This window comes from Octopus sinensis, linkage group LG5, assembly GCF_006345805.1.
Source record: "Octopus sinensis linkage group LG5, ASM634580v1, whole genome shotgun sequence".
Lineage (NCBI taxonomy): Eukaryota > Metazoa > Mollusca > Cephalopoda > Octopoda > Octopodidae > Octopus > Octopus sinensis.
Genome location: NC_043001.1, coordinates 122,297,055 through 122,317,054, shown reverse-complemented (window position 1 = coordinate 122,317,054; position 20,000 = coordinate 122,297,055). Strand labels below are relative to the sequence as shown.

General features: G+C 35.6%; 1 protein-coding gene across 2 annotated transcripts in view; it reads right to left on the bottom strand.

Annotated features, from left to right (window-relative positions):
• Positions 1–20,000, bottom strand: part of LOC115212257 (cytochrome P450 4V2-like) — a 32,113-nt gene that overhangs the window by 7,568 nt on the left and 4,545 nt on the right. The window contains exons 2-9 of one of the 2 annotated variants that reach the window (XM_036503043.1): positions 15,901–16,013; positions 13,235–13,320; positions 7,388–7,578; positions 6,402–6,474; positions 4,912–5,038; positions 3,196–3,381; positions 2,427–2,529; positions 1–18 (exon numbers count right to left, since the gene is read on the bottom strand). The exon at positions 1–18 is cut by the window's left edge and continues 47 nt beyond it. In XM_036503043.1, the coding sequence (XP_036358936.1) occupies positions 1–18; positions 2,427–2,529; positions 3,196–3,381; positions 4,912–5,038; positions 6,402–6,474; positions 7,388–7,578; positions 13,235–13,320; positions 15,901–16,013 (897 nt within the window). The remainder of the gene's footprint in view (positions 19–2,426; positions 2,530–3,195; positions 3,382–4,911; positions 5,039–6,401; positions 6,475–7,387; positions 7,579–13,234; positions 13,321–15,900; positions 16,014–20,000) is intronic. The other variant, XM_036503044.1, reaches the window with a different exon arrangement.

The following is a 20,000-nucleotide window of genomic DNA, read 5'->3' as shown; positions in this document are numbered from 1 at the left end:
TAGGTTCTTCATTTTCGCCTTGAATAAGAAACATATTTTGTATTGACAAACAGAGAAGAATTTTAAAACAACAACAACATCATCATCATCATCGTCATCATTAATAATCCATAAGCTAACAAATAGGAGATTATTCTAAGTTCTGTATATTTGTTGTTGACCCTCAAACAATTGTTCTTGTATCTTGTCTTGCAAAAGTGAAAACATTAATACTACACCAACTTTGAAAAATTTGATGGCATTTGAAAATTTGATGGTACGCTTTTTTTATTTTGACAGAAATACAATCTAATCTGGCTGTTTACAGTTTCCTACAGTATTGTAGGTATGATCTCTCCTTCAATCTTATTCTTTCTTATTTCCTTTTACAGGAGTCACACTACTGGATTGCTTTGCTTTGAAACTCAGCTGTACCAAGCTTATGAACTTATACAATATTTGCAGGATTCTCATCATTGTGTTCTCACATACTGCAGACAATGCTCCATTGTACACGTAAATGTGTCGTTTGGAGAGTGGATCTTCATATGATGATTGTGGTATCATATGACTGGTATTTTGCACCTGGTTGCGATTCCTGTTTCTAATTTGTGCCAAAAGATTGAATAATTCTTCGTGATATAAAGCTCATATGGAATCTGCTGAAATAATCCGCAATCACTCTGCTGATCTCGGGTGAGTTCCAGAACAGCTCTAATGCATACTTAAACAGCTTTCCCGAACTTACCCAAAAGCATTTTCAAAGTCAACCCACAAACTTACCAAGTCTATTTTTCCCTGCTTTACCGTCTGTATGCTCTATGCGCCCTGTCACAGATGAGATCCCCACTTTCTGCATTACATCAACAATGCAGCTGTTAATGATTTTGCCACCGTTTTCCCAGCAGTAATACCAAGGAATACTATTCCATTTGCATTCATAAGAGAAATGTATTTAAATAGGTCAAAAGTTGAAATCTGCACTATAGGAAGGTGGATACTTTCTTTGTGACCCTAGTGTGAATTGCATGTGTTTAGAGATTTAATAGCGTATAAGTATAGTTGTGTAGCTTAGTGGGGCACTGGTTGTTTGTGCGTGTGTGTGTGTGTGTGTGTGTGTGTGTGTGTGTGTGTGTGTGTGAACATTAGGTGGATGGTCGAAAATCGTGTTCGGGAGGAGGTACAAGTGCGAGTGTGAAGAGAGAAAAGGTGGTGAAGTTAACGAGATGGCAATGTTGAGGTTGTGATAATGTATGAGAAAATTACATAGGAATGTGAAATTTTTAAGTAAGAGTGAAGATTTTGACTAAGATGTGAAAATGTGAGAACAAGAGGGAAAATGTATAATTACTTTAAAGAAAGGAAAATCTGGAAAACTGGTAAAAAAACAACACACAACTGGCAAAAGATCCGGAGGGTTTGGTGGAATGATCAAAAGGATGTTAAGAAACTGATAGATCCAGCTGCGAGCTGGCAGAAATGTTACCACGCCTGGCGAAATGCTTAGCAGTATTTCGTCTGCCGTTACATTCTGAGTTCAAATTCTGCCGAGGTCGACTTTGCCTTTCATCCTTTCAGGGTCGATAAATTAAGTACCAGTTACGCACTGGGGTCGATATAATCGACTTAATCCGTTTGTCTGTCCTTGTATGTCCCCTCTATGTTTAGCCCCTTGTTGGCAATAAAGAAGTAAGAAACTTGTAGATCCCACACAGGGAAAAAGATAACTGTAATGAGTAGGTAGTAAAATACTTGGAGGAGAAATAGCCATGTTGATCAGGTTGAAATCTAGAAGTGACATACGTAGTGGAAAAGAAAACTTACAGTATAAACAGACTTGCTTATTTTGAAAATCAGTTTTTGTGCAATTTTTCGGTCATTTTCTGATCAAAACCGTAACCAAATCTGAACTCCAGCCGTAATCCCTAACCTTTAGATATAGACCTTAAATTTAATCACGAACACTTACCGTACAATCTAACCCTTAAACCGAGTTGAGCCAACTAATTGCTCAGAACACACCACCACTATTTACTGACAATTCGCCCTACCCCAACCTGTCCACCGCTGTTTCATTAGCTTGCCAATCTTTGTAGTCTTCGTGTGCCGGAAAAGACGAGTTTAGTTTTCAGTAGCCAGATGCTTCCTATGAATCCAATTTAAGTCGATCATACAGATCAAAAACATGTAATCTGTGTAGCTGACAATACTAATCTGTAAGCAGCCTGCATTATCACTGCTTACCTCACAAACTCTCTATCTAGGTACAATCTAGATGGTCCACTAGTAGTTTTCCCAAGTTCATAAAAATATATTTTGGAACTCCACTTTTTATCTGTCAGACAGTTGGGAATAGTAATTTCGATTCCCCACAAGTGAATAGGAACGGACGTTCCCAGCAGCGGCAAGGGTGTAAGACAAGAGCATTTATAAAGTTTGCAACTCACCATAAAAATTATCGATTTCTTTCTGTAACTTCTTTTGTACATCTGGATAAGCGGCTATGAAGTATAAAGTCCATGATATTCCTGCTAATGTTGTGTCATGACCCTGGAAGGACAATATAAATATTTCATTTTATTGGATACAGGACAGTTCTAGAATATCGAAGATACAATAAACTGAGTTTACGCAAGGGTTAATAGGTGAGGATCATGTGCCGAAAGACGGTGAGCTGGCAGAAACGTTAGCACGCCGGGCGAAATGCTTAGCGGTATTTCGTCTGTCACTACGTTCTGAGTTCAAATTCCGCCGAGGTCGACTTTGCCTTTCATCCTTTCGGGGTCGATTAAATAAGTACCAGTTACGCACTGGGATCGATTTAATCGACTTAATCCGTTTGTCTGTCTTTGTTTATCCCTTCTGTATTTAGCCCCTTGTGGGTAGTAAAGAAATAGGTATTTCGTCTGCCGTTACGTTCTGAGTTCAAATTCCGTCGAGGTCGACTTTGCCTTTCATCCTTTCGGGGTCGATTAAATAAGTACCAGTTACGCACTGGGATCGATTTAATCGACTTAATCCGTTTGTCTGTCCTTGTTTGTCCCTTCTGTGTTTAGCCCCTTGTGGGTAGTAAAGAAATAGGTATTTCGTCTGCCGTTACGTTCTGAGTTCAAATTCCGCCGAGGTCGACTTTGCTTTTCATCATTTCGGGGTCGATTAAATAAGTACATTTAAATTAACACATTTAATGAATGTTAATACTTTTCATAAATTCACCTCAAACATAAATGTGTCCACCTCTTCTCTCAACATTGTTTGGTCTATTTCCCCTTCATGCAATTTGTCGAGGAGAGTATCCAAAAATGCCAGTTTTTTCTTTCCACGACTCTCTTCATCTTCGTCTTTATTATTGGAGCTTTTCTTCCGGTTTTCTAGGTACAGTTCACTGCGATCTTTAATCATCTATAATAAAAGTAAAAATTGATAAGTGATAACTGATGACAAATTATGAAAAAGTAAGGATAATAATACATGCAGGTACAATTGTTTAGTTAAGATATAAATTTCATGACATCATGTTTCTAGATTCAATCCCACTACAAGGCCAGGTGAACAAATGATTTGTGATTTAACCTTGTATTATTCATTGCACAGGGATTAACACTTATTAGATGGAAACCGTGTGGAAACACATCACTTTTACATATACACACACACATATGTGTGTGTATATAATATGTATATATATATAGACATGTATATATATATATATATATATATATATATATATATATATATGTGTGTGTGTGTGTGTGTATGTATGTATATATATATATATATGTATGTATATATATATGTATGTATGAATGTATAGATAGATAGTTAGATAGATAGATAGGTAGATAGATAGATAGATAGATAGATAGATAGATAGATAGATAGATAGATAGATAGATAGATAGATAGAGAAATATAGATATGTGTATATATATGTGTGTGTCTGAGGATATATATATATATACTAGCAGCTAAGCCCGGTTTCACCCGGTCTGTTTGGATGATGTGGCTTTGATCGTTTTCGGTTAGGCATAATCTATAACCCCAAGATTCCGAGTTCGATTCCATGCAGTGACCTGAACAACAACAACAACATCGAACCCAGGTTCGAAATTTTCCCAAGACACCTGAAGAAGGCTGGAGGGTATATCAGCAGAAACGTTGTGTTAACAACAAACAAGATGAGGACAAATATCCGTCGAAGGTAAATAATGTAAACATCATTTGACCTCCACAAATGCCCTCATAAGAAACTCACTCAGCATATAGACATACAAACATTACACATACTCAGGATATAACATAATATAACTTATGCTGCACAATGTTTTCCAAAGATTAAACCCAAGAGAGATAATCATTCAACGGTTGCTGCCCAAGAGTTACCCTTCCTGGATTTCTTGTTTTTGTTTACCAGGAATTTTGGGGGAACCTTTCTCATGTTTTAATCGAAAATGGAGATGGACACCATTCCTCCATGTGATCGGATTGAAAAATTGTTAAGATATTTAAATATTTTTTAACATGAAACCAATGGTAGTCTTAATATACAGATGAAGAATCTTTATCTATTAATGTTGTGTTGAACACTCATTCTCATTATCCGACATTTATGTGTGTGTGTGTGTGTATGTGCTTGTAGATATGAAAGTATATAAATAGATATACAAGCAAGCAAATATGTAATTCTACTTGTCAGTTTGCCTTGTCTGCGTATAGATCCAAAACACTGTTATTTTAGAAAGGTAAGACGTAACAAATCAATGCAATACGATATAATACTGACCAGCCTAAACTTATAAACTGGCATGATACAATAAAAAAAATCGTGTATGCTCTGGGTCAACATGGCCGCAAACAAATGAAATAGAATGGAAAAGGACACAAAATATGAACACAATATACAAGTGACAGAATAGTACATAATTTGCTTACTTTATTGGTAAAACCGTGAAGGACTTTTAAACACTTGGTTGCTTCTTTCCCCAAAGGATGCAAATTGAAGATAAGATCTGGCCATAACCACGGAGATTGTAGTTGATAACTAATAATATCAGTCATCCTAAAACATTCCACAAATTCAATTATTAACTAATAAAATTAAAAAGTAATGTTTTGTTCACATTACTGAATCTTCCGTAGGTTTCAGCAATGAGTCGTCCATTCATTCGATCAACAGGAGGACCTATTAATTAAACTATGATATATATAAAACGTACAGTATATCACAGACAAATGTCCTCTTCGCATAATTAGCTGTTAGATATAATATGGCATATATGATAAAGTAAGACATTCAAATACAGATATTGTCCATTCGTCTAACAAACAGCTTTTGTCTTCTTAATTTCCATAAGTCTTCGATCATCCACAAGAAAAACACTCAACTCGCTGCGCACATTTTTGAACATAAGATTCCTTTACCTACGACTGCCCGAATATATATAGCAGCCATCCTGCCTGATTAATGGATTTGTGAACTACTATAAATGCAAGCATCCTACCAACACAGTATCCTGCCACACACAGTAGCGAAATGAACATATTATAACCTTGTAACGTATTGTAACCTGATGAGGTTTCTTCTGCACTGTGGGGTGCAATCGATTCCATCATATCGTTTCCCACTCACAAGGGAGCAGTGCAGATGTAAGCCGAAACGATCGTCGTGCTAAATAAAGCCTGCAGTACACTGTCTTTCCTATCAATCATTTAAAATACATACACACACACACATTATATATATATATATATATATATGTGTGTGTGTGTGTGTGTGTGTGTGGTGTGTGTGTGTGTGTGCGTGCGTGCGTGAGTGTGTGTGTGTGTGCAAATTCTTTTATTCTTTTATTTGTTTAAGTCATTGACTGCGGCCATGCTGGAGCACCGCCTTCAGTCGAACAGATCGACCCGAGGACTTATTCTTTGTAAGACTAGTACTTATTCTTTCGGACTGTTTTCCGAACCGCTAAGTCATGGGGACATAAACACACGAACATCGGTTGTCAAGCGATGGTGGGGAGACAAACACAGACACACAAACACACAAACACACACACACACGAACACACACACAAACACACACACACACATACATACATACATATATATATATATATATATATATATATATATATATATATATACGACAGGCTTCTTTTCAGTTTCCGCCTACCAAATCCACTCATAAGGTTTTGGTCGGTCCGAGGCTATACTAGAAGTCACTTGCCCAAGGTGCCACGCAGTGGAACGACTGAACCCGGAACTATGTGGCTAGTAAGCAATCTACTTGCCACTCAGCCGCTATATATATATGTGTGTGTGTGTGGTGTGTGTGTGTGTGTGTTGTGTGTGTGTGTGTGTGTGCTTTAGTACAATATACGTGTATGTGTTTAATGTTTGAAGATGTGGAAATCATAACATACCTTTTAACACTATAGATGTATTCTGAATTTCCATCGTCACCTTGAGCGTTCACACATTGACCCATAGCAGTTTCTCATAATAATAATGATAATAATAATAATAATAATAATAATAATGATAATAATAATAATAATAATAATAATAATAATAATAATAATAATAATAGTAATAATAATAATAATAATAATAATGTAATGAAAAGAAATATAACAAGTAACTGCAGAATATGTGGAGATGGACAAGAAACAATAAATCATATTATCTTTAGCTGCCCAGTCCTGGCTAAGAAGGAATATATTCACAGACACGACAGAGTTGGGACCTATATACACTGGAAGCTATGCCAACATTATGATATAACAACAGAAAAAATATGGTATATGCACACACCAGAAAAGGTCACAGAAAACGAGAAAGCAACCATACTCTGGGATATGCCAATACACACAGAAAGAGAAATTAAGGCCAGCAGACCAGATATAGTTGTCAGAGATCATGAAGAAAAAAAAATGCTTTCTAATTGATGTATCAATACCAGCAGATGACAACGTGTCTCTAAAAGAAATGGAGAAACTTTCAAAATACAAAGATCTGGAAATAGAGGTAACCAGAATGTGGAATCTAAAAACAGAAACAATTCCTATCATAATAGGCGCATTAGGCATGATAAAAAATATTCAGACAAATACATAACAAAAACACCAGGACTTACAAACACATATAACATACAGAAAATTGCACTACTAGGCACTGCACACATCCTACGCAGAACACTTTTCATACAGTAACCATCAGAGCATCACAACAAATCACAGCACATACCCAACGCACACAGAGCTGCGCTCGGTAGTGAAGTGAAAGCACGCTATAAAAAGAAAAATGATAATAATAATAATAATTATTATTATTATTATTATTATTATTATAATAAGATGATGATGATGTGAAGATAAAATAGAGTAACTGTAGTTTCGATACCACTTACCTGTTATAATATCCAGCGTACAATTTGCAATATGTGAGCGAACATCGAATTCTCCCTTGCCAACCATTTTGTCCAGATTGTTACACAGTATATTCGATTGGTTCTGCATTACAATTAGGAAATTGTTCAAAATGTTATAATGGAAGGATGGCGTCAACATCTTCCTCGATTTGAACCATCTGGATCCTGTACTAAAAACAGTAATCAAGGAATACTATTTGAATATTTTATTTATTGAATGAAAGTTTTAAAAATAACAATTTAGAAGAAGTGAAACTGTAACAACTGGAAAAAAAGAATCTCAAAATTATTATTGTTGTTGTTGTTGTTTATGTTGTGTTGTTGTTATTGATGTCGATGTTGAGCGAACGGTCTTCGTCCCAGAGCTCGCAAGATGGAAAAAGTCCGAAACGTGGTCCTTTGCTATTCGTAAGACCCGCAGAAGAGAGAGCAGGTCAACCCCCGACACCGAGAGCATCGACGGGTGGATAAATGGGTATCAAGGCTCAGCGGTTGCGTAGGAAGTCGGGGACAAGAAACAGGAAGAAAGAGTGAGAGAAAGTTGGAGCGAAAGAGTACAACATGGGTCGCCACCACCCTCTGCTGGAGCCTCGTGAAGCTTTAGGTGTTTTCGTTCAATAAACACACACAACGCCCAGTCTGGGAATCGAAACCGCGATCCTCCGACCACGAGTCCGCTGCCCTAACCATTGGGCCATTGCGCCTCTACTACTGTTGCTGCTACTGCTAAGTAAACTGCTCGTCATTGCTAATCGAGCATTTCAGGAATTAAAAATATGGTAGCTGCTACATGTGATAATCTCACATGTGAGAGCGGCGATGCTTGTTGTCAACAAGCCTTACCAGTTTCCCATGTTTCAGAATGTCTCTATAGAGATGAAGGGCTCCGCTGTCTGAGAACCAGTTTCAAAATAATTCTTTAAACTTCTCTAAACTTTCATTAAATAACAAGTTTTTGAAGTGAGAACAGATAACAAAAATATAACCAACCATTCTTATTAAAATTTGTAGACGATATCAGTGGAGAAAATTTGAAAATATGCAACTATCACTCTGAGGGAAAACCTAATAAATACAGATGAAACAGTAATGAGATAATTCAACTTTAATTAACATAGAGGTACAACAAGACTAGAAGCTCTTGTGGTAAAAAGGCAAGGAGATACAGCCGCTACAGAAATAGTGCACTATAGATCAATTTGTCACATTTTAAAAGTGTTGAATTTTAAAAGGTTTGAGAGAGATTTGGATAGCATTTTTAGCAGATGGAGAGACCAAGTAAAGACTCTTACATGATACTTATCTAAGTATTTTTCCGAGTAACAAAGATGCTACTCAATCGCATAGCCTTCTGAAAGTATCAACCAATTTTCAGTCAAATCACATCTTCAATCTCTCTCTATATATAAGCTGAAGTTGTCTGTGTATGGCAAGTTTGGTAGCCTTCAACTAACACTATCTACTCCGAGACCCTACGGCACAAGTTGACCAAAATTGAAAGTATGATAGAAGAAGCTTGCTCTTCCTTCAGTAGAAGAAAAACTTCAAATCAGACCATGTTAAGACCAAAAATTATTTACATCAAAAAGGTGCTTTTTTTTCTATGAAAATCCCTATTTTTTACGATGTTTTGACTGCTGTGTCGCCATTTTTCGGTATATTTCAACTAGAAAAAGTTCACTTAAAGAGAATAACAGGCTACATAACGCAAAAGTTTTACTTTTCAAAAATTCTAATTCTAAAGGGTCGAAACAAACCCGAGCAACGCCGAGCGATACTGCTAGTGTTTGTAAAAATAATAAATTAGCTGTCAAAATTTTATGTAATATCCAAAAATCAACTTTTTTTCAAACAGGTTTCTGCAATGAGTTTTGAAGCCTATACCTTTAATATGTTAAGGAATTGTTTTCAGAAAGCGGAGTCCTTCATCTCTATAGAGACATTCTGAAACATGGGGAACTGGTAAAGCTTGTTGACACCAAGCATCGTTGTTCTCACATATAACGTTATCACCTGTAGCAATTATTTTTTTAAATTCCTGTAATGCTTGATTTCCGAATATACTTTAAACCAATAAGGAACTTTTATGGCATAGATCAATAACATCCAAACACCTACAGTCGTGCCATCATCATTTTCGCTCAACTCTCATGCATCTTTATAGAAAGGTGATCCAACAAACATAAATATAGAGAATATATAGTTTAAAATGTTGAAAATTAGTTTCAAAATAATTCTTTAAACTTCTCTAAACTTTCATTAAATAACAGGTTTTTTGAAGTGAGAACAGATAACAAAAATATAACCAACCATTCTTATTAAAATTTGTAGACGATATCAGTGGAGAAAATTTGAAAATATGCAACTATCACTCTGAGGGAAAACCTAATAAATACAGATGAAACAGTAATGAGATAATTCAACTTTAATTAACATAGAAGTACAACAAGACTAGAAGCTCTTGTGGTAAAAAGGCAAGGAGATACAGCCGCTACAGAAATAGTGCACTATAGATCAATTTATCACATTTTAAAAGTGTTGAATTTTAAAAGGTTTGAGAGAGATTTGGATAGCATTTTTAGCAGATGGAGAGACCAAGTAAAGACTCTTACATTGATACTTATCTAAGTATTTTTCCGAGTAACAAAGATGCTACTCAATCGCATAGCCTTCTGAAAGTATCAACCAATTTTCAGTCAAATCACATCTTCAATCTCTCTCTATATATAAAGCTGAAGTTGTCTGTGTATGGCAAGTTTGGTAGCCTTCAACTAACACTATCTACTCCGAGACCCTACGGCACAAGTTGACCAAAATTGAAAGTATGATAGAAGAAGCTTGCTCTTCCTTCAGTAGAAGAAAAACTTCAAATCAGACCATGTTAAGACCAAAAATTATTTACATCAAAAAGGTGCTTTTTTTTCTATGAAAATCCCTATTTTTTACGATGTTTTGACTGCTGTGTCGCCATTTTTCGGTATATTTCAACTAGAAAAAGTTCACTTAAAGAGAATAACAGGCTACATAACGCAAAAGTTTTACTTTTCAAAAATTCTAATTCTAAAGGGTCGAAACAAACCCGAGCAACGCCGAGCGATACTGCTAGTGTTTGTAAAAATAATAAATTAGCTGTCAAAATTTTATGTAATATCCAAAAATCAACTTTTTTTCAAACAGGTTTCTGCAATGAGTTTTGAAGCCTATACCTTTAATATGTTAAGGAATTGTTTTCAGAAAGCGGAGTCCTTCATCTCTATAGAGACATTCTGAAACATGGGGAACTGGTAAAGCTTGTTGACACCAAGCATCGTTGTTCTCACATATAACGTTATCACCTGTAGCAATTATTTTTTTAAATTCCTGTAATGCTTGATTTCCGAATATACTTTAAACCAATAAGGAACTTTTATGGCATAGATCAATAACATCCAAACACCTACAGTCGTGCCATCATCATTTTCGCTCAACTCTCATGCATCTTTATAGAAAGGTGATCCAACAAACATAAATATAGAGAATATATAGTTTAAAATGTTTGAAAATTAGTTTCAAAATAATTCTTTAAACTTCTCTAAACTTTCATTAAATAACAGGTTTTTTGAAGTGAGAACAGATAAAAAAATATAACCAACCATTCTTATAAAAATTTGTAGACGATATCAGTGGAGAAAATTTGAAAATATGCAACTATCACTCTGAGGGAAAACCTTATAAATACAGATGTGACAGATAATTCAACATAATTAACATAGAGGTACAAGACTAGAAGATCTCGTAAAAAGTGAGCTACAGTATCAAATATTTAACTACCATCAGAAGGTGTATAATAAATTCACACATCAACAATATCTAATGAAAATGGGAAGAAATGCTAATCACTAAACTCTTGAGAGAAAATTAATAACTTTAGACATGAGTTTGAGTTTCTGAGTACAAAACAACGTTATCGAAAAAATACCATAACTAGCCAGCATTGATGGCGCATCAGTTGCTTATCCACAGGTCATAGAATTACTATATCTTGTTCAAGAAAAAAAAAACAATAACCTCTTCTCACAAATGTATCAAAACATTTTGGTTAAAAACTGAAAATCTCAGTGAACACAGTCAATTTGTTTTTATAGTTGATGAAATTGATAAGAAGCTGCACTCTATGTTCTCTGGTTTGTATGAGTATATTTTCAACATGAAGAGCTGTTCCACGCAGGACCTGGCACTCTGAAAAAGAACCTGTCTGTTCCTCTCTCAACACAGCATTAATCTTCCACTTGAATGTGTTAAGCAGAACACTGTAATAACTTTGCCAGGCATGAATAACAGTGTGATGTCACGCAAATTCATACAGTCTGCTAGAAGTCTGTTTCTTTTTTTTTTCTTTTTACTTTTTGAGTGGTGGGACCTCTATTCCATGCCTCCAATCACCTAGTAGATCTTCCCGCTCTCGGGAAGGTCTACTAAGCAAGTATCTCATTCATGTCAGCTGTGTATTATCTTGCGCATCACTTCTGCTATTATATCAGCTATGTTGATGGTCAGTTCATTTATGATTGGTCCATTACTCATTTCAAAAATGATTGCTGGAATCAGCTGTTTGAAAACTCAAGAAAATGCTCTTTTCAGCATGTTGCTTATTCTTCCTCCATTATAAGCAGTCTACCATCCTTTACCTTGATCAGTAAACGGGAATCATTCGTTGTGCTTGTTCCTTCACAGATCATTTCTGTCTACAGCTTCTTCAGCTTCCATACCATTCTTTTCTAGACTCTGCTTCTTGTCTTTTCTCTACATTTTCTCCATTTGCCGATCAATTCTCCAATAATCTTCATCTTAGGGCGTTGATTTAGTCTGCTTCTTTCATCAATACAAGTTCACATTTCAGCTGTTATATAAGTTCCGTCTTTTAATCTCTCTCTCTCTCTCTCACCCCCCCACACACACATACATATGTGTGTGTGTGGTGTGTGTGTGTGTGTGTGTGTGTGTGTGTGTGTGCGTGCGTGCGCGCACACATATACGTAAATGTCAAACATTGCAACGAGTACTCCACACCGCATTGGTGGATATATAATTTCTTTATTTGTGAGTTAAGGCTACCATTGGCTTCATGCTTAAAAAAGTAGGAAAATATCCTAATGTCTTAACACAAAGGTGTTCGCCTCTGTTTTGACAACTCGTGTTGCTTCGTTCACGGTATCTCTCGCAAATTCGTGTAAATAAAACAATGAATCAAGGTATCAAGGGACGTCACTCTTGAGCGGTATCTTTTGGATGTTTGTCTCCCTTGAATTTGTCTTTTTTGGGGCAAATACTTTTGTGATTAATTTGCATTATTTGTTTTTGTTCTGGGCATGGTGTTCTTGTAGGTTGTGATAGTTCGTCGTTGGGGCATATTTCTTCTTCAGGGAAGTTTGTGTGCTATGTGTGTTTACGTAGGGTCATATATATATATATATATATATATATATATATATATATATATATATATATATATATATATATATATATATATATATACATATATATATAACAGATAAGATCCAGAGATTCTACGTAATATATTTAATATATCTGATGTATCCAATTTGTTTATCCGCATAATTATCAATATATATATATAGAATAAGAGACAGGATCATCATGATTAGAACACATTTGACGATGGGCTACTCAAGCAAGGGAGACACGGACTTAAAAACTATGCAAAAAACATAAGCATATATTCTCAATGTTTGTATTATTTTATATTTTTAAAAATCAATGCATTTCTTTGAAACTACTCATTATAACTCATCATGAATAAAAAGAAATATATCACCAAATACATACCTAGTCAGCAAACCATTTCCTAACCAGGAGTGTGCAAATTTATAGAAAAAGCTTTTTTCTATGTGTTTTGTGTTGCCAATTACATCCTGAGTGAAATGCGATTAGTGTAAAACAAATTAATAAACAAGAATATAATTTAAAAACAATATACTTATATAATTTAGTGATGTAGTTTAATGCAGCTATGATTATAACATTAAGAAGTTCAATTTGCAGCAACATGGTATTGGTCCGATTCAATCATACGGCTCTTTAGTTAAGTGCTTTCCTATATTGCCGTTGGTTAGCTAATTCCTTGCGACTCTAAATTACTAGAGATATTTTACAGAACACCTGATTCACATACATACATTTGCTATCTCACAGTAAATTTGGTATATAAACAAAAGACACACTGTGTATCCATGACCGATTTTGTTTACATTACTAGAGCTGCTTTTACTTCGTAATTTAGTTTTCTCTCACATGTGCTACGCTGCAGCCCATCAGCAAATAGACTTCATTGTATATAAGTCATAGACCAGCAATTCATTTTATTTCAAGGTGATCCAACACATGGTATAGTCACGAGAGAAATTAATTAAGGAGAGCACACTCTTATATCATATAAATTTTAAAAAAAACAATTGGCTGCAACGGACGAGGAACTCAGGACTATGCGAGCTTCATACATGAACAAGAAGTGGTAAGAGAAACAGTGAAAGAAAGAAGGAGAGTGTGATAGAACGAGAAGAAGCAGGCGAAAGCAAGTGTAAGATGCAGGGAAAAGATGAGAATAGACTGGAGTTGAATGGTTAGAGGCTTAAGGAATTAAGAGGAGGAGTAGGAGGAAAAATTTAAACTTGTCAGTGACATGGTGTGAAGTTCAAATATGAAACGTTTTTCGCTACGTTTTCTTGAGAGCGTGGATCCATGGTGTGGGGTAATGGCTCACATTGATAATTGGGTGGCAGAATGACCTGTACTGTTGAAGTGGGTGGTTAGGCATACGTAGTAATATGCTTCGAATATACTCCTGAAAGCAATCAGCAAGGCAAATTCCCAATGTAAAGATGTATGGATAAACTCATCCACAACTTCCATATTCTCCTTTCTGACCCCAGAACCATTTCTTAATTTTACATCACCATTTCTGTTTGCTTTTTAAAAACATAAGAATCCCAGAAATATCCTAGTAAGAAACTGCACAGTACTCAGCCCACACACAACCAGGGACTTTTAAATGTACTTACTGACGATGAGACATCTGTCCTTATATTAACAAAGTACAAGAATGGATCTCAACCATGCTAATTTGTACTTTGGTCATGTTGAATCCCAGATCTTCTTACTGTTCCCCAACGTCACAGTCAACCTACAGGGTTGTTACAGCAACTAACTACTGTATTGGCACTACCTCTCTCTTCTGCAATATCTTACCATAATTTCTTTTGTCTTCACAGTTCACATCACCTAAAGAATTCACCTCTCTTATTTCTTTTCTAATCTAGGCACAAGGCCCGAAATTTGGGTGAGGGAGGGGGCTAGTCGATTACATCGACCCCAGTACGCAACTGGTACTTAATTTATCGATCCCGAAAGGATTAAAGGTAAAGTCGACCTCGGCGGAATTTGAACTGAGAACGTAGCGGCAGAGGAAATACCTATTTATTTCTTTATTACCCACAAGGGGCTAAACACAGAGAGGACAAACAAGGACAGACATAGGTATTAAGTCGATTACATCGACCCCAGTGCTTAACTGGTACTTAATTTATCGACCCCGAAAGGATGAAAGGCAAAGTCGACCTCGGCGGAATTTGAACTCACAACGTAACGCAGAGGAAATACCGCTAAGCATTTCGCCCGGGGTGTTAACGCTTCTGCCAGCTCGTCGCCTTTCACCTCTCTTATTTCTAACACAACAAAAAGATCATATATCACTAATATATCAGAGACTTTCTTGTCCGATGTATACTTCTTTAAGTCAGTAGGGCGGGCTTTCAGAAAGATTTAGCAGCTATTTTTTCCCAAGTCAAATGCAGAGCTTCCTTCATTAGCTTAACTATTGCTTAATTAGTTTGTAAGAGATATTATAGAAGTAATTTATGCAGCTAAAAGTGTCTTTTTTTACTCTTTTACTCTTTTACTTGTTTCAGTCATTTCAAATCGCCCCCAGGACTTATTCTTTGTAAATTTACCCTATCGGTCTCTTTTGCCGAACCGCTAAGTTACGGGGACGTAAACACACCACCATCGGTTATCAAGCGATGTTGGGGGGACAAACACACACACACACACACACACACACACACACACACACACACACACACACACACACACACATATATATATATATATATATATATATATACGACGGGCTTCTTTCAGTTTTCGTCTATCAAATCCACTCACAAGGCTTTGGTTGGCCCGAGGCTATAGTAGAAGACACTTACTCAAGGTGTCACGCAGTAGGACTGAACCCGCAACCATGTGGTCCGTAAGCAAGCTAAACTCTACAAAATATCCTTCCATCAAACCAAATGTATTGTCATTGTTATTTTTGCAGATGCAGCAAGAATTTATTCTTGTATGTTAAATCATTAAGGACATAATCAGTGTAGTCATGTATACATAAAATCTCAATTCACTCCAGTAACAACAGCGTTAATTATTAAATCACTTACTTGTATATATTTATCTTTGAAAACATAAAGAGTAGGTCGGAGACCAAACCAGAAACAAAGTACGCCGTGTTCTCGAAATTCTTCACAGATTTTCATCAGTTTTCCAAAACGCTCTGAAATAGATTTGATTCATATGAGGAACGTTTCTCAAGAAAGAAAAAAAAAACTAAAGCTGATGATTGCAATTTTGATACATTTTTATAGATTTTTTATATTTTATTTGTTTCATCATTGACACTGACATTCTGAGACACAAATTAAGAGGGTTTCGTTTAAATTAATTAACCACTGTACATATTTTTTTAAGCCTGATACTTATTTTATTGGTCTCTTTTGTCGAACCATTAAGTTACATGAATGTAAAGAAACCCATACCAATTGTCAAGCGGTCGGGAGAACGAACACTGACACACATTATATGTATATATATATATATATATATATATATATATATATAGAGAGAGAGAGAGAGAGAGAGAGAGAGAGAGAGAGAGAGAGAGAGAGAGAGATAGATAGATAGATAGATAGATAGATAGATAGATAGATAGATAGATAGATAGATAGATAGATAAATAGATAGATAGATAGAGATAAAACTTACTTGGAAGTGGATGCGTGGTGTTCGATCATATAATAACAAAATAATATATAAACATATGCATATATATTTACATATAAATTATTTTGTTATATATATATATATATAGGTGCAGGCGTGGCTGTGTGACAAGGAGCTTTCTTCCCAACCAAAAGGTTCTGGGTTCAGTCCCATTTTGAGGCACCTTGGGCAAGTTCCCTCTACTATAGCCTCGGGCCGACCGAACCCTTGTGAGTGGATTTGGTAGACGGAAACTGAAAGAACCACGTCGTATATATATATATATATATATGTGTGTGTGTGTGTGTGTGTGTGTGTGTGTGTGTGTGTGTGTGTGTGTGTGTGTTGTGTGTGTGTGTGTGTGTGTGTGTGTGTCTGTGTGTGTGTGTGTGTGTGTCTGTGTGTGTGTCTGTGTCTGTGTGTGTGTGCGTGTGTGTGTGTGTCTGTGTGTGTGTGTGTGTGTGTGTATGTATTTAAACCCCAGTCCTCACCATCGCTTGGCAATCGATGTTGGTGTGCTTACGTCCCCGTAAATTAGCGGTTCAGTAAAAGAGACCGATCGGCTAAAAGACGGTGCTCCGGCATGGCCGCAGTCAAATGGCTGAAAAGAATATTATATATATGCGACAGGCTTCTTTCAGTTTCCCTTTACCAAATCCTCTCCTTGGGCACAGTGATTCTTACGTGACTGCAAAGTTACCAACCTGCCTGAAACCGCACAGGATTCTACGATACAGTCTCGATGATTTAAAGTGTTTCAAGTTGAAACTTCCCATCGAAATCTGATGTTAATTATTCTCTAAATATCAGCGAACTAATGACAAAGTTATATCAGAAAATACTTCATAGTTTTCGAAATTAATTAAAAATATGTTTCAACAGAAATACAGTAATAAAGGAGTTAACATAGATCATCTGAAAAGCAGATGCTGCAAACACAAACTTGCGGTATTGCTTACCAGGTTTACTGGAACTCCTTGGGTCATTGACGGAACTGAGTTGTGAATGATCTGGGGGCTAAATAACAAGCACAACTGAATCACAATCACATTCTTCCGTTTATAAATTAAAGTGTTTTTAGTATTTTACAGAACGGACTGTTTTATTATTATTATTATTATTATTATTATTATTATTATTATTATTATTATTATTATTATTAAGTATTATTATTATTATTATCATCATCATTATTATTATTATTATTAGTATTATTATTATCATCATCATTATTATTATTATTATTATTATTATTATTATTATTATTATTATTATTATTATTATTATTATTATTATCCTTATTATTATTATTATTATTATTATTATTGTTATTATTATTATTATTATTATTATTATTATTATTATCATTATTACTATTATTATTATTGAGTGAGAGAGCAGTGCATGCCATCAAAGTGACACTTGGGTAAAATATACGAAGCCCAATATACCCATCATGACTACCCGTCTGATAAGGGTACACCAGGCACATGCATCACAACCATATGTGCGCGACATGGTGATCTCATATCAAGATAAACAGCACATGACCTTGCAGGTGGGGCCCAGTTAGAATTTTCTTCAGGTTGAGTAGCCCATCCCGCTCAAAAGGTCCCTGAATAAGGGTTGTTTAAGGATGTTGAACGAAACACCCATGTTCCCAGAGGTGAATTGTTAAAACCCCAAAGAATCCCTCTCAACACATGGCTATGATGCTCCCCCACTACTTCTGCTCGTGATCAGAGATGCACATATCGTCAGCCACTAAGGGACATGCTCAACTAGTTAAGGTCAATATTATTATTATTATTATTATTATTATTATTATTATTATTATTATTATTATTATTCAGTATTATTATTTTTATAGCGTGCTTTCACTTCACTACCGAGCGCAGCTCTGTGTGCCTTGGGTATGTGCTGTGATTTGTTGTGATGCTCTGATGGTTATTGTATGGAAAGTGTTCTACGTAGGATATGTGCAGTGCCTAGTAGTGCAATTTTCTGTATGTTATATGTGTTTGTAAGTCCTGGTGTTTTTGTTATGTATTTGTCTGAATATTTTTTTATCATGCCTAATGCACCTACTATGATAGGAATTGTTTCTGTTTTCAGGTTCCACATTCTAGTTATCTCTATTTCCAGGTCTTTGTATTTTGAGAGTTTCTCCATTTCTTTTAGAGACACGTTGTCATCTGCCGGTATTGATACATCAATTAGAAAGCATTTTTTTTCTTCATGATCTCTGACAACTATATCTGGTCTGCTGGCCTTAATTTCTCTTTCTGTGTGTATTGGCATATCCCAGAGTATGGTTGCTTTCTCGTTTTCTGTGACCTTTTCTGGTGTGTGCCTATACCATCTTTTTTCTGTTGTTATTCCATAATGTTGGCATAGCTTCCAATGTATGTAGGTTCCAACTCTGTCATGTCTGTGAATATATTCCTTCTTAGCCAGGACTGGGCAGCTAAAGATAATATGATTTATTGTTTCTTGTCCATCTCCACATATTCTGCAGTTACTTGTAATATTTCTTTCATTACATGTTTTTGGTAATTTCTGGTGGGGAGGCTTTGGTCTTGTGCTGCAATTAAAAATCCCTCTGTTTCTGCTTTGAGTCCTGAGCTTCTCAACCATTGCTGGGATTTTTCTTTGTCTATTTCTTTTGCGTTTAGTTTAGTCCAGTATTTACCATGAAGGGGCTTTTCTTGCCATCGTTTTATCATGGCTCGTTGCTGTTCTATTTTTAGTTTGGATTTCATTTGTTTATAGCTTTTGTTGTTTCTTCATAATCTTCTTCTTCTTCTTTGTGTTTATTAGGTGGTATGATTTCTTGTTTGTATTTGTCAGCTTCCTTAAATACTGAGAACAGTTTTTGTTTTGCTCGTGTTTTGCCGCTATCTGGATCAGTTTTCCTTCCTTCTGAAGTAGGTATTTTTGCAGTCCTATGGTGGTTATTTTATAGTAGTTTTCCAGCTGTATAAGGCCTCTACCACCTTCTATACGTTGTATATATAGTCTTTCTATGTCAGATTTTGGGTGATGCATCCTAGATCCTGTCAGTATTTTTCTTGTTTTCCTATCTATTTTGGACAGTTCATTTCGTGTCCAGTTAAGGATATTGTAGCTTTAACTTATAACTGGGACAGCTAAAGTGTTGATACCTATTATCTTGTTTTTAGCATTGAGCTCTGTTTTTAGTATTGATCTAACTCGTCTATAATATTCTTTTTTTATTTTCTCTTTCATTTGTGTGTGTTGTGTCTTATCTAGTTCATGGATTCCTAAGTATTTGTAAGTTTGGCTTTGGTCTAATTCTTTTATTTCATTGGTTTTATCTAGTGTGATTTGTTACTACTCTTAACTAGTTTTCCTCTTTTCATGGTTACTTTGGCGCATTTTTCTAATCCAAATTTCATATCTATTTCTTTGGTAAATCCATGAACTGTCTTTAATAGTGTTTCCAGCTGTTTGTCATTTGCAGCGTATAGTTTTAGGTCAT